Source organism: Myxocyprinus asiaticus, chromosome 5 (genome assembly GCF_019703515.2).
Source record: "Myxocyprinus asiaticus isolate MX2 ecotype Aquarium Trade chromosome 5, UBuf_Myxa_2, whole genome shotgun sequence".
Classification (NCBI taxonomy): domain Eukaryota; kingdom Metazoa; phylum Chordata; class Actinopteri; order Cypriniformes; family Catostomidae; genus Myxocyprinus; species Myxocyprinus asiaticus.
Window position 1 is genome coordinate 45,029,075 of NC_059348.1, and position 13,199 is coordinate 45,042,273.

The window sequence follows — 13,199 nt, forward strand, 5'->3', positions numbered from 1 at the left end:
AAACACAGACAGGTATTTCATGCACATGTAATTCAGTGGGGACAGGTATATCGCTCGAAGTATTCCAAGAATTCAGATGGTTTAAATGGCGCTAGTGTGATATTTTAGCGTGTGATTTAGAATTAATCTACTTTGACAAATTGACATATTCAATTTCAACATCTGTTTCTATTAGCGGTAAAAAAGAAAACAGTTCAACCGTTAGTGATGTGGGTTATCCTCATACACTTTTAGTGTGCATGATCGGTGACCTGTGCAAATTCTGAATTAGGAGTAGGCTCTTTTGCCTACTTACTACATGTTTTTATTTGGGAAAATAACGTGTACTACATCTACATGCCTTTAGATACACTGAGCTTTTGGTAAATGTCTTGAGTACTTATTTCACAATGCAAATTTAAGATAATAATAATAATTTAAAAAAAATGCTTTTGCCAGACTGTTTTAGACTGAATCTTCATTCAGTGCGGAACAGCAGCTTTTGTGTTTTTGATAAGTTTTGCCTTGAGAAAAATTATTTGTATCATTTTGACTTTTGTACTGATTGTGCCTTGAACTTTGTCAGAACTTACATATAGAACATTCAGAATTGGATGTTGAATTTACAGATACATTTTTGGGCATTTTAGGCCTTAAAAGTTGGTGCACACTCAGAGTTTATTATTATTTTAGAAATAATTTTCACAGCTGTTTGTAATATATTAATCTGACGACTGTCTCTTTATACGTAAAATCTTACAATCATTAACATTTTAGTGCATTAGTAGATTAAGCACCGAATTTGAAAATTACACATGAAGCATACCTTACAAGGCTATTGGAGCAAGTTGTCTGAGTTCTCCTTTGTATAAAGGAACACCCATAGGTCAACCTGAACTGAAACATGTGGCCCTGCAGCACTGTTATGACTGTAAAATCATGATAAATTATTCTGGGATATTTTTCAATATAATCTGATTGATAATTGAAAAGTGGATATCTGTAGAAACATCAGAATAAAATTATCTTTCTTTCATAACAAAATAAACAATAAAACTATCAACCCTGTTACCGTCAACCCTGTTTCATTTCTGAAGGGATGATCACAACCCAAAATATACATTTAGCTTCAGATGGCACATTGCAGTTTATTAACACTTAAAAGAAAATTTCACCCATAAATGAAAATTCTCTCATCATTTAATCACCCTTATGCCATCCCAAACTTGTATAACTTTCTTCTGCGGAACACAAACGAAGATATTTTGAAGAATGTACGGTATGAGGTCTTTTTGTGCATACAAAGTAAATCAATGGGGTCCAAAAGTTAAGCTCCAAAAAGGACATAAATGCAGCATAGAAGTAATCCATATGATTCAAGCTGCTTTAATCCATGTCTTCTGAAGCTATACGATAACTTTAGGTGAGTAGCAGACCAAAATTTACATCCTTATTCACTATAAATCTTGACATCTGCAGTCTCCAAAAACAAGACACAGTGTTACCAGCCAGGTTTCACGCTTCAGCTGTGCTATTTTAAAAATGCAGACATGAGTAAAAATAAATCGCAGGTCGAGTTTTTTTGGGATAGTTTTAAAATGTACCTTGGTCACCAAAAGATTGATGTTAAACTCTAGAAAATGAAAATGCAATGTCTCATTGATGTATACAATGATATCAGGATTGGGTAACTGCCAACCACGTGCAGTGTCAAAGCATCATGTCTTGAAGTCTGAACTGTATTCCAGTTGGGCTGCTTGTTAAGATTTATAGTTAATAAGGACTAAGATTTTGAAACATTTCTAACCCAGAGCAGTCGTATCGCTTTAGAAGACATGGATTAAACTGCTTGAGTCATATGGATTACCTCTATGCTGCCTTTATGTCCTTTTTGGAGCTTAAAAAGTTTTGGACCCCATTGACTTGTGTGGACAAAAAAAATTCATTCATTCTTCAAAAATATTTTGTGTTCCACAGAAGAAAGTCATACGATTTTGGGACGATATGAGAGTGAGTAAATGATGTGAACATTTTTTATTTTTTTGGAGAACTATCCCTTTAAATACATTCGCTGGTATAATGTTTGAAATCTCATTTAAATTTACTTAAATCACCCTTTCATAAAGGACACGTAAGAAGTCATTTTGTTTCTTTTTTGATGGCAGTGGTGGCTATAGTATTTTATTAGGTATAATTCCAAGTTGCCACAGTTTTAATGTAATTGATATGGTTACTATGATAAATCTTTTAAGGCAGTGCGGCTCGCGGGTTAAGTGGTCAGTCATATAAAACAGTTACCCAAACGACTTTCAGAAGCAGACTCGTCGTCGACCCTTGCTCGCCGTGCAACACTCACGCATTAGCACACCTAAGCCGTTTTAATCGACGCATTTCATGCTTTTGTGAAGGGAGACTGTGGTTATGCGTGTTTCGTATCTCAACTGCACGGTGTTCCAGCATCGCGCCCGGGTGGAAATGTGTCTTCCGAGGAGAAGCCGCTTTCAGCCAACGAGACACGGAGCACAGCGCGCCACACAGCCTGGGCATCTGCAACTTTCAACAGAAGCTTGTGCCTTTCCAAGAATGCATGCGGTTTGAGATACACATCTATGGCCAGACGAAACAACCTGCGTCCCAGAGGACAGAACTGATTGAGGCCCGAGAGCACAGACTCCAGATTTTGCTGTTTCATTCTGGCTTTAGTGTTGTTCTTCATGGATGTGCACGCAGGGGCGGGTCCGTTGCACGTGCAGACGGTGGAAGAGCCACCGGGAGGCGCCACGGTGACTGTCACCACCGCACAGTGTCAGGTCGAAAAGGTGGTGGGGCGTGACGCCGACCTCAGCGAGGAAGCCCTACAGTCGGACGCTGGGGCTCAAACACCGGCAGCGGTTGATCCAGTCACAGAGATCGAGAGCGAGGCTGGCGCGCGTGCAGAGGCGGACAGACAGCTGGAGGAGCAGAGAGCGGGGAAAACGGAAACCGTGGGCTCCAGTTGCAGCAACGAGAGTTGCGTCCCGACCCCAGGCTGTCGGATTTGCTTCCAAGGAGCCGAGCAGGTAAGGGGCCGTTCAGGCCGAGCGCGTATAACAGAACGCAGTTGTCTCGAAACGCGCTTTTAACAGTTGACGTTCTTTTTTTTACCTGACACGGCGTCTTAAAAACGTGGCGAGCTGCGGCGCAGCGGTCAAAGACATCTGTCTAGCGCATGTTTACATAGAAAAACTATGGATAAAGAGGGCAGACGGACGCATTAACGCGTTCGGTGTGAACGGCCCCTGACTAAACCACGTATTTCTTTATTGTTGGTTTATGTACACATGCGTCCGGCCGTTGTATTTGACAATCGTTTTTCAGCGTCTCGCACTATGAGCTTGCTGTCAAAACTTTTTAAAAAGCGTTGGGAGGCCTGTTCGGGTTTCACTCATTTACAACTACATCTGTTTAAAAAAAAAAAAAAAAAAATGCATTCTGGGGGCCTGGGTAGCTCAGTGAGTATTGATCTGGTTTGTAACATTAGATTTCTTATTTATTTTTTTTTTTTTCTGTTTAGGAAACAGCATATTAGATTCTGATGCACCAAAAAAAATAAAAATAAATAAATACTACCACCCCTGGAGTCGCGAGTTTGAATCCAGGGCATGTTGAGTGACTCCAGCCAGGTCTCCTAAGCAACCAAATTGGCCCGGTTGCTAGGGAGGGTAGAGTCACATGGGGTAACCTCCTCGTGGTCGCGATTAGTGGTTCTCGCGCTCAATGGGGCGCGTGGTAAGTTGTGCGCGGATTGCGGAGAGTAGCATGAGCCTCCACATGCTGGGATTCTCCGCGGTGTCATGCACAACGAGCCACGTGATAAGATGCACAGGAGCGGAGGCAACTGAGGCTAGTCCTCTGCCACTTGGATTGAGGTGAGTAACCGCACCACCACGAGCACCTATTAAGTAGTGGGAGTTGGGCATTACAAATTGGGAAAAAAGGGGATAATAAAAAAGAAAAAAAAAAAGAAACCAATCGCTGACTGACATGCGCTGACTCAAGCATGTCTTGCTTATAACACATAAAAATTGTCTTTTTTTTTCTCCACTTTTTCTCCCCAATTTGGAATGCCCAATTCCCAATGTGCTCCAAGTCCTCGTGGTGGCGTAGTGACTCACCTCAATCCGGGTGGCGGAGGACGAATCTCAGTTGCCTCCACGTCTGAGACCATCAGTCTTCGCATCTTATCACGTGGCTTGTTGAGCGTGTTACCGCGGAGACATAGGGCGTGTGAAGGCTTCACGCTATTCTCCGCGGCATCCACGCACAACTCACCACGCGCCCCACCGAGAGCGAACCATATTATAGCGACCACGAGGAGGTTACCCCATGTGACTCTACCCTCCCTAGCAACCGGGCCAATTTGGAGACCTGGGTGGAGTCACTTAGCACACCCTGGATTCGAACTCGCGACTCCAGGGGTGGTAGTCCGCGTCTTTACACGCTGAGCTACCCAGGCCCCCTAAAAATGGTCTTTTGTTGCCACCTGCTGGCTAAAATCTTTAATGTCACAGGGAAAAATGAAAAGACGCACATCTACTGTAGCTCTTTTACACATCTGTGCTGCTCTTACACTTTAGTTTAGAATGGCACGAACACAAGCGGAGTGATACACACAGTGAAGCGTGCTGATGGTGTGAGACATCAGTACTCACGGAACGTCTCTCGTCCAGTCAGATTCGAGGATCGGAACTAACAATTGTATAATGCAAAATAAGCTTAATTGACAGAATTTTTGGCATAATGTCAATTTCCACAAAAAATATTTTGGCTTGTCTCTCCTTTTTTATTATTATTACTATTTTTTTAAAGCAAATATCTGGGTTAAAGTGAGGCACTTGCGATGGAAGTAAATAGCACCAATCCGTAAACGTCAAAATACGCAATGTTTCAAAAGACTTAAGCAATATACTTGATAACATGATTTTAGAGTGATAAAATAACGTAATAACCTTTTCTGTGTAATGTTATATCCAATTTAACAATTTCTTTGCTGTGACGCCGTACCGCTGTAAACCCTAAAACCATAAAAATGACCATAAAGATGATGATGACTTCACAGCTCAAATAATACACAAGTTTTAATAGAATAATTATTCTGTGCTTTTATAAATTTATAAGTTTCACATTTCTGCCTTGAAACCCTCCAAAAATTTGCCCCATTCTCTTCCATTGGATTTATTTTTAAGAAAAGTCGAGATAAATTTCAACATTTAATTTAATGTGATTATTAGAATATCAGAAACCTCAATGATTCCTGATGCTTTGAACAGATATAGCCTACAATTTGAGTGTGTGTGTGTGTATTGGTGAGATGTCAGATCCATTAGAATACCTGCTGCTTGTTTCATCTCTAATGCTCTTCACTTCCTGCTGCTAATGTGCTTCGTCAAGACGCCTTCTCTCTCTCTCTCTGTGTGTGTGTGTGTGTGTGTGTGTGTGTGTGTTAATGTGATCCACTCTGTGTCATTATAGTTCTAAATGAGGATGTTTTTGAAATTATTCATGAATCTACTGATGAATCATTTCCTTTCCAGTCATACCAAGCTAAATCTCTGTCATTATTCATAATATATTTCATTGACTTCACTTGTTCTTCTCATTCAGGAGAAATACTTTGGCTTTGAACAACTCATCTGCTCTCTTGTCCATGGTTCCACACCTTCAATGCTCAATTTATCAGTAGAGGATGGAAAGACACACATCTCTCCCCCAATCTTTGATAACATTTGCTTTCTTTCTATTGCAAGTTATAGAGTACATGGCGATTCTCCAGCCAAGCAGATGTCAGTGGTCTGTCTTTTACCTCTGTGTGTTTTATGTGGCCGAGTGACATATTTGTGTTTGTGGTGTGTTGTGATCGGTTGCAGGGGGAGCTGCTGAGCCCGTGCCGCTGTGCTGGTTCCGTTCGACATGCCCATCAGCAGTGTCTGCTCAAATGGATCAGTGAAAAGGGCTCCTGGAGCTGTGAACTCTGTAACTACAGATTCAACATTCTGCCCATACATATCAAGCCACCACTGCAGGTAAACTCATACACAACATCTTTGAGACAGTATTAATTAGCAGACATATTATTTTCAGACATCATATATGTAATCAACCAGTATACAACAGTTTCAGACAAAACAATGCAGATATACAGTTGTGCTCAAAAGTTTGCATACCTTGGCAGAAATTGTGAAATTTTGGCATTGATTTTGAAAATATGACTGATTATGCAAAAAACTGTCTTTTATTTAAGGATAGTGATCATATGAAGCCATTTATCATCACATAGTTGTTTGGCTCCTTTTTAAATCATAATGGTAACAGAAATCACCCAAATGGCCCTGATCAAAAGTTTACATACCCTTGAATGTTTGGCCTTGTTACAGACACACAAGGTGACACACACAGGTTTAAATGGCAATTAAAGGTTAATTTCCCACACCTGTGGATTTTTAAATTGCAATTAGTGTCTGTGTATAAATAGTCAATGAGTTTGTTAGCTCTCACGTGGTAAGGATATAAAAAGATATCCAAAGCCTTGAAAATGCCAGACAGTACTGTTCAATCACTTATTAAGAAGTGGAAAATTCGGGAATCTCTTGATACCAAGCCAAGGTCAGGTAGACCAAGAAAGATTTCAGCCACAACTGCCAGAAGAATTGTTTGGGATACAAAGAATAACCCACAGATAACCTCAGGAGAAATACAGGCTGCTCTGGAAAAAGACTGTGTGGTTGTTTCAAGGAGCACAATACTTGTTGACCCCTCTCCAAACATAGCGCTTATGGTTGTGACCATAAAGCTCTATTTTGGTCTCGTCACTCCAAATTACAGTGTGCCAGAAGCTGTGAGGCATGTCAAGGTGTTGTCGGGCATATTGTAACTGGCTTTTTTGTGGCATTGGTGCAGTAAAGGCTTCTTTCTGGCAACTCAACCATGCAGCTCATATTTGTTCAAGTATCCTCGTATTGTGCTCCTTGAAACAACCACACCATCTATTTCCAGAGCAGCCTGTATTTCTCCTGAGGTTACCTGTGGGTTTTTTTTTGTTTGTTTGTTTTTTTTTTGTATCCTGAACAATTCTTATGGCAGTTGTGGCTGAAATCTTTCTTGGTCTACCTGACCTTGGCTTGGTATCAAGAGATCCCTGAATTTTCCACTTCTTAATAAGTGATTGAACAGTACTGACTGGCATTTTCAAGGCTTTGGATATCTTTTTATATCCTTTTCCATCTTTATAAAGTTCCATTACCTTGTTACGCAAGTCTTTTGACAGTTCTTTTCTGCTCCCCATGGCTCAGTATCTAGCCTGCTCAGTGCATCCACGTGAGAGCTAACAAACTCATTGACTATTTGTACACAGACACTAATTGCAATTTAAAAAGCCACAGGTGTGGGAAATTAACCTTTAATTGCCATTTAAACCTGTGTGTGTCACCTTGTGTGTCTGTGACAAGGCCAAACATTCAAAAGTATGTAAACGTTTGATCAGGGCCATTTGGGTGATTTCTGTTACCATTATGATTTAAAAAGGAGCCAAACAACTATGTGATAATAAATGTCTTCATATGATCACTATCCTTAAATAAAAGACAGTTTTTTTGCATGATCAGTCATATTTTCAAAATCAATGCCAAAATTTCACAATTTCTGCAAGGGTATGCAAACGTTTGAGCACAACTGTACACACACAACAGAGGCCCTTCTGAAATTGCCTGCATTGTTTAAACTAAACATTCAATGTGTGTTTTTGCCAGTGGCAGGCTGTCACCATGACACTGGTGGAGAAAGTGCAGGTCATTGCAGTGTTGTTGGGCGGCATCTTCCTATTGACCAGTGTGTCATGGCTGCTGTGGTCAGCACTGAGTCCCGAGGCACTATGGCAACGAAGTGACATTCTTTTCCAAATATGCTACGGCATGTATGCCGTAATGGATCTTGTGTGTATTGGTGAGACACAAATATCTACACTCAATCAGTCATATATATTCTGTGCTTATGTTTTTGTGTGCTGTAGATGTGTGGTACTGCTGTTATTTGTCATACAGGGAGAGAATCTGAGCCCATTTCCACACTATTCCGTTTAAGTTTGAAAGCTCTGTTTTCAGTTTCCTAACGTCATTCCTTTTCCAAAGTGTGCATTATGGAAAGCATTTTTAAAAGTCTCAGTTTTCGGTGGAGGAACAGGCCCTTCTAGTGTGGATGAAATCAATGCGTTTTCAAAAGAAAACATATTAGTGTGGATATGGCCTAAAAGAGTGTGCAAGAAGAAAAAAGTGCATACCATTTGCTCTAACAGCAAAAGCAAAATGCCACTATTATGTTTCCATGACTTTCCAAAAGAGGAAAAAAAAATATAAAATAGAGAGAGATGGATTATGACAGAAGAGAGAAAGATGCCAAACTTACTGTCACTCCTTCAGCAGCTGTATTTGAAACCCCATTGAAGCAGTGTTGACTAGTTTAATTTTCATTAATTAAATAAAAAATATTACAAAGCTAGCTGGATTTCTGCTTCTAAATTAAGACAGAAATGAGTCATCACAGTCTGTAAAAAGAGGCCATTATCAACAATTCTTTTTACTGAACATTTGTTCTATGACTCATTCCAGGCTACAGTAGTTTCCAGGAAGAAGATCTCAAATATCCCCACCAAACTGTGTTGTAAAAATGTGTATCTGTGTTGCAGGTCTCATTGTTCATGAAGGTGGTGCTGTGTACAATGTGCTGATGCGTTGGCGGGCAGTTAATCTTCTTTGGGACGTTCAGAACTACGATAAAAGCCGAGACCTGGACAGCACACACAGTCCACACCGTAACATATGGCTGCCTCTCACAAACACGCATACAGTCTCGAACGCACTCACACACAACCCAACTGGAGTCATTGCCTCGATGCCCCCTTCACCTCCTCTCCATGTTCCTGAATGTAACCTCTGACCTCTCCCCACAGGAGCATGGCACAGGCAAGCTTGTTGTAAGGGTCACTTCAGTCTGACTTCAAATGAACTAATTCAGGGACCAATCCACTCTCCCTGCACTGTCCAAAGATGGGTGTGGCTAACAAATGGGAGGTGCCTAAGTGTTGGGAGGAGCCTCACTTGAAAAGCACTTTAGAAGATGCACAAACTGAATTAAATATGGTATTGTTATTATGTTGTATTGTATATTGGACAAGGTTTTCAAGGTCTGGAGTTCATTCACTGACTCTGGATCAGCCTTTGAGCATCAGAGTTCAACTGCAAAGCACACATACAGGCATATACTAAATTGTAATACAGACACACGCACATAGCACCTGCTAAATGTATTACTGTAGTTAAGACAAATGAATGTTTGTTTAAAACCAACTTTGGTTTTGTTTAGGTTTTTCATATTTCAAAACTTTCAAATGCAGGGTTTTCCAAAAGTTTTAACACACTCTGATATAGACATCCATAGACCAAAGAGAAATTTAGACAGATGGGGCCACTGTAAGAAATGACAATTTGCTGTATAGAACTGTTCAGCTGTGACGTCAATTTGTAGGCAAACACAGAAGGCTAACTCTGTGTTGCATCTGGAATTTCCTATGGGTTTTTATAACAGGGTTTTTCAATATATGAGTAAAATAAGGTCTATGAGAAAGATTTCTTGAAGATTCTTGGACGTTTTTGTGCAACATAAATTACACAGTCATACCGCAAACATGAATTTTAAAATCACTATGTTTAAAAAAAATGTACATTGCTAACGAGTTGCTAGATAAGGACTACAAATACCACAAGCATGTGAGTGTACGTGCCTGATGAATCTTATCTAGCAACTTATCTAGCAACATACTAAAAACACAGCAGATTTAAAAATCACGTTTGGGGTATGACTGTGTAATTTATGTTTTAGAACAAAACATTCAAGCATCTTAAAGGAATGTTTCGCAGAGACCTTATTTTACTCATAAATCCAAAATTGCCATTAAAAAACCCATAGGAAAATCCTGAGCAATCCTTTGCTAATTTCCATATGCTAATTCTCTTCCAGGTTTTTGTACTACAACCTGAAAAGCTCCATTCCCTCTTGATTTCTCACACAGATCATTCCATATTGGATATGTCAGGGCTTTCTCTAGTGTGTATGCATCTTACATCTCATGTCGTATTACAGCAAAAAACAAACTGGCTTTGCACTATTAGTCTTGACTCATATAAAACTTATAGAGTGGTCAGATATTTCAGTAATCTTTGTGGTGCTGCTAGCCTAGTGGTTTAATATCTGTGTTAGTCACACAAGGCTTATACATTTAAATTCCCAGCCAGGAGCAAGTGATAATTTTAACCATTGTGGCCCATATCAACCTGACAAATGTGAGTCTGCTAATTCCTTCTGGGTCTATTTGCTGTGTTGAGCTTAATCATCAATATGAAATGGCATTCACAACCCATTTTACTTTCGTAAGAGAAAAGTAGGAAGGGACTTGATTTTATCCATCTGAAATTGATTGGATTGTGAAAAGTGGTCTTTATATTACATGTGATTGAAGGGGAGGAGATGAAAAATAAAAAGGGGTTGGTGACATCAACTGAAAAGGAAAGTCATTTCAGAGGCAGAGCAAGTTACTACATTGTTTTGATGAAAGATTACAAAGACAGACATTTCTTTTTTTAGAATAACGTGCACTGATGAATCGAGCACAATAAGATCAGGTACATATATTAAAGGAATTTTCCGTGTTCAGTACAAGTTAAGCTCAGTCGACAGCATTTGTGGCATAATATTGATCACCACAAAAATTTATTAATTGTCCCTCCTTTTCTAAAAAAAAAAAAAAGCAAAAGTCAAGGTTACAGTGAGGCACTTACAATGGAAGTGAATGGGGCCAATCTTTGGAGGGTTTAAAGGCAGAAATGTGAAGCTTGTAATTTTATAAAAGCACTTACATTAATTCATCTGTTAAAACTCATGTATTATTTGAGCTTTAAAGTTGTTTAAATCGTCATCTTAGGGTCTTAGGGTTTGTTGACATGACATAGTCATGGCAACGAAGTAGTAAAATTGGCTATAACTTCACACAGAAAAGGTTAGCAAGTGATTTTATCACACTAAAATCATGTTTACACGCATATTGTTTGCATCTTGTAACTATAATTTTGAAACTGAGTATTTAAACGTTCAAAAATTGGCCCCATTCACTTCCATTTTAAGTACCTCACTGTAACCCAGATTTTTGCTTTTTTTTTTTTTTAAGAAAAAATAATTTTTGTGTTAATCAACTTTATGCCACAAATGCTGTTGGCTTAACTTGTATTGAATCCGGAAAATTCCTTAAATAGGTTCGATTTGAATTTTAAACCTCAAGAGGAGATCGGAAGTGCTTTTCCTAGTAAAGTTTCAGCTTAAATAGATCATTATTCCAAGACATAAACATCATAATTCCTGGCCAGCACATTTGAATTGGTGCTAGCTAGTCAAACAAACCTGTTCTGCACAGCACATCTTTGGCTGAATAGTACAGAGAGAACAGATGGACTGGATGTTTGTTTTAATGAATTTAAGAGCCTTTTGAAATGTTGTTCCATTTATTGCCTATAAACTAATACACAGTAAAGCTACAAAATGAGAAAGATGTTCCTGTTGTTTTCATGTTTTATGGGCTTAAGAGTAGAAAAATAATCAGAGGGAATTTTGGATAAATCCAATAGTATTATCACAGTCCTGCAGTTACACAGAAAAGGTTTATAAAATATACAGCTCCTCAGAAATATATAACATACAATATAAACATTGTACATATTCACTGTCACATATAAAACAGACATATAGCATGACACTCTGTGTGTGTGTGTTTGCATATGGGTTTGTATATTTGTGTGTTTAAAGGCACTAGTTTATTTTTGGCTGGATTTTCTGCCTGCAGAATTCCAAAGAAATGTGACTACTTCAAAATGTTACTACAACATATCAGGAATATTAAAGCAACACAAGGGCTCAGTGGAAAGACCTGTATGCATGGCACAATTTCAAGCACAACTATCTCTCAAATTAATGTGTGTGCATGTGGGGAAATGATAGTGTCTGTTATGAAAGAGTCATGATATTGTCTTTGGTTAACACACGATTCTTTTGCACTTAGCATTTAAGGGTCACCTCAAAGGCACATTTACATATAGGTTTTGTGTGTTTAACAAACATGCTGGTGGTGGTATTAAAGGTCAGGGATGAGAGATCACCAGTTGCTGTCATGGCTGCTGATGGATTGACAAATGCTGAAGCGTTTTTTCACTATTAGACTGATGTAAGCCTTCATGAGCTTTGCAATGTCCATCACCTATACACGCAGATAAAAAAAGGGAGAAACATATTAGCAGTGTTGGGTAAATTACTCAAAAAAGTAATCCATAACAAATTATGAATTGCTTCTTTAAAACTGTAACTGTAAAAGTAATCACATTACTAATTACTTTTAAGTTACATTCTAAAACACTTTTCACAGATTATTTTTTTGCTTTTCCGCTTAACGTCCCTTCATTAATGGTACCCTTTTGCCCGTTTTTTTGCCTAACAGGCAAAAATCGTCTGCTCACTGAATAATAGAACACCTCTCCTCAAAAAGCTGAACTATTTGTGGTTTTTATGTCCAAATGGTGCAGGATGAGTAACACGCCAATGTGTAATAGTTAATATAGTTAATAATATATGTAATAGCAGTAGTAATAGTTATATTTGCCAAAGCAAGCACCATCCACTCATATACACACACATGCATGCAAAGATGGAAAAGTTCATACCATGTTGGTGTTGAAGAGCAGCTCACGTCCCTCCACACTGATCTTGTAGATGCTGGGCTGCGGAGCACCAAAGGACAGAATGACCTCAAATGGAAACACCTCCAGAGGCCACGCCTCCCCACGCTTGTATACACACACCCCCTTGCGACTCACACCCAACCACAGCTCTCCTGAATACACACCATCTGCACACTGACAAACAGAGAGATTGCATTCAGAACTTCTGCTGACTGACATGTGTGCGTACAGTCCAAAATTAACATTCGCCAAGCATCAAATGGCCTGTTGGTAATTTTATTAAGAACTTTCGTATAATAACTGCATTGTCACAGGAAAAAATTAAATAAAATTATATATATATATATATATATATATATATATATATATATATATATATATATATATATATAAAGAGGCAAAATACAGTTT

General features: G+C 39.0%; 2 protein-coding genes across 2 annotated transcripts in view; one reads left to right on the forward strand and one right to left on the reverse strand.

Annotated features, from left to right (window-relative positions):
* Positions 1-2,466: 2,466 nt before the first annotated feature.
* Positions 2,467-10,834, forward strand: LOC127440305 (E3 ubiquitin-protein ligase MARCHF11-like). Its single transcript, XM_051696815.1, is given in 5 exon segments — positions 2,467-3,038; positions 5,886-6,041; positions 7,764-7,956; positions 8,696-8,864; positions 8,866-10,834. Coding segments are annotated over 5 exon segments (1,002 nt in total). The 5' UTR covers positions 2,467-2,693; the 3' UTR covers positions 9,005-10,834.
* A 521-nt stretch (positions 10,835-11,355) lies between these two features.
* The window catches only part of LOC127440307 (unconventional myosin-X-like), an 81,085-nt gene continuing 79,241 nt past the window's right edge, over positions 11,356-13,199 (reverse strand). The window contains exons 40-41 of the mRNA XM_051696817.1: positions 12,771-12,962; positions 11,356-12,310 (exon numbers count right to left, since the gene is read on the reverse strand). Of these exons, the coding sequence (XP_051552777.1) occupies positions 12,209-12,310; positions 12,771-12,962 (294 nt within the window). The 3' untranslated portion in view covers positions 11,356-12,208. The remainder of the gene's footprint in view (positions 12,311-12,770; positions 12,963-13,199) is intronic.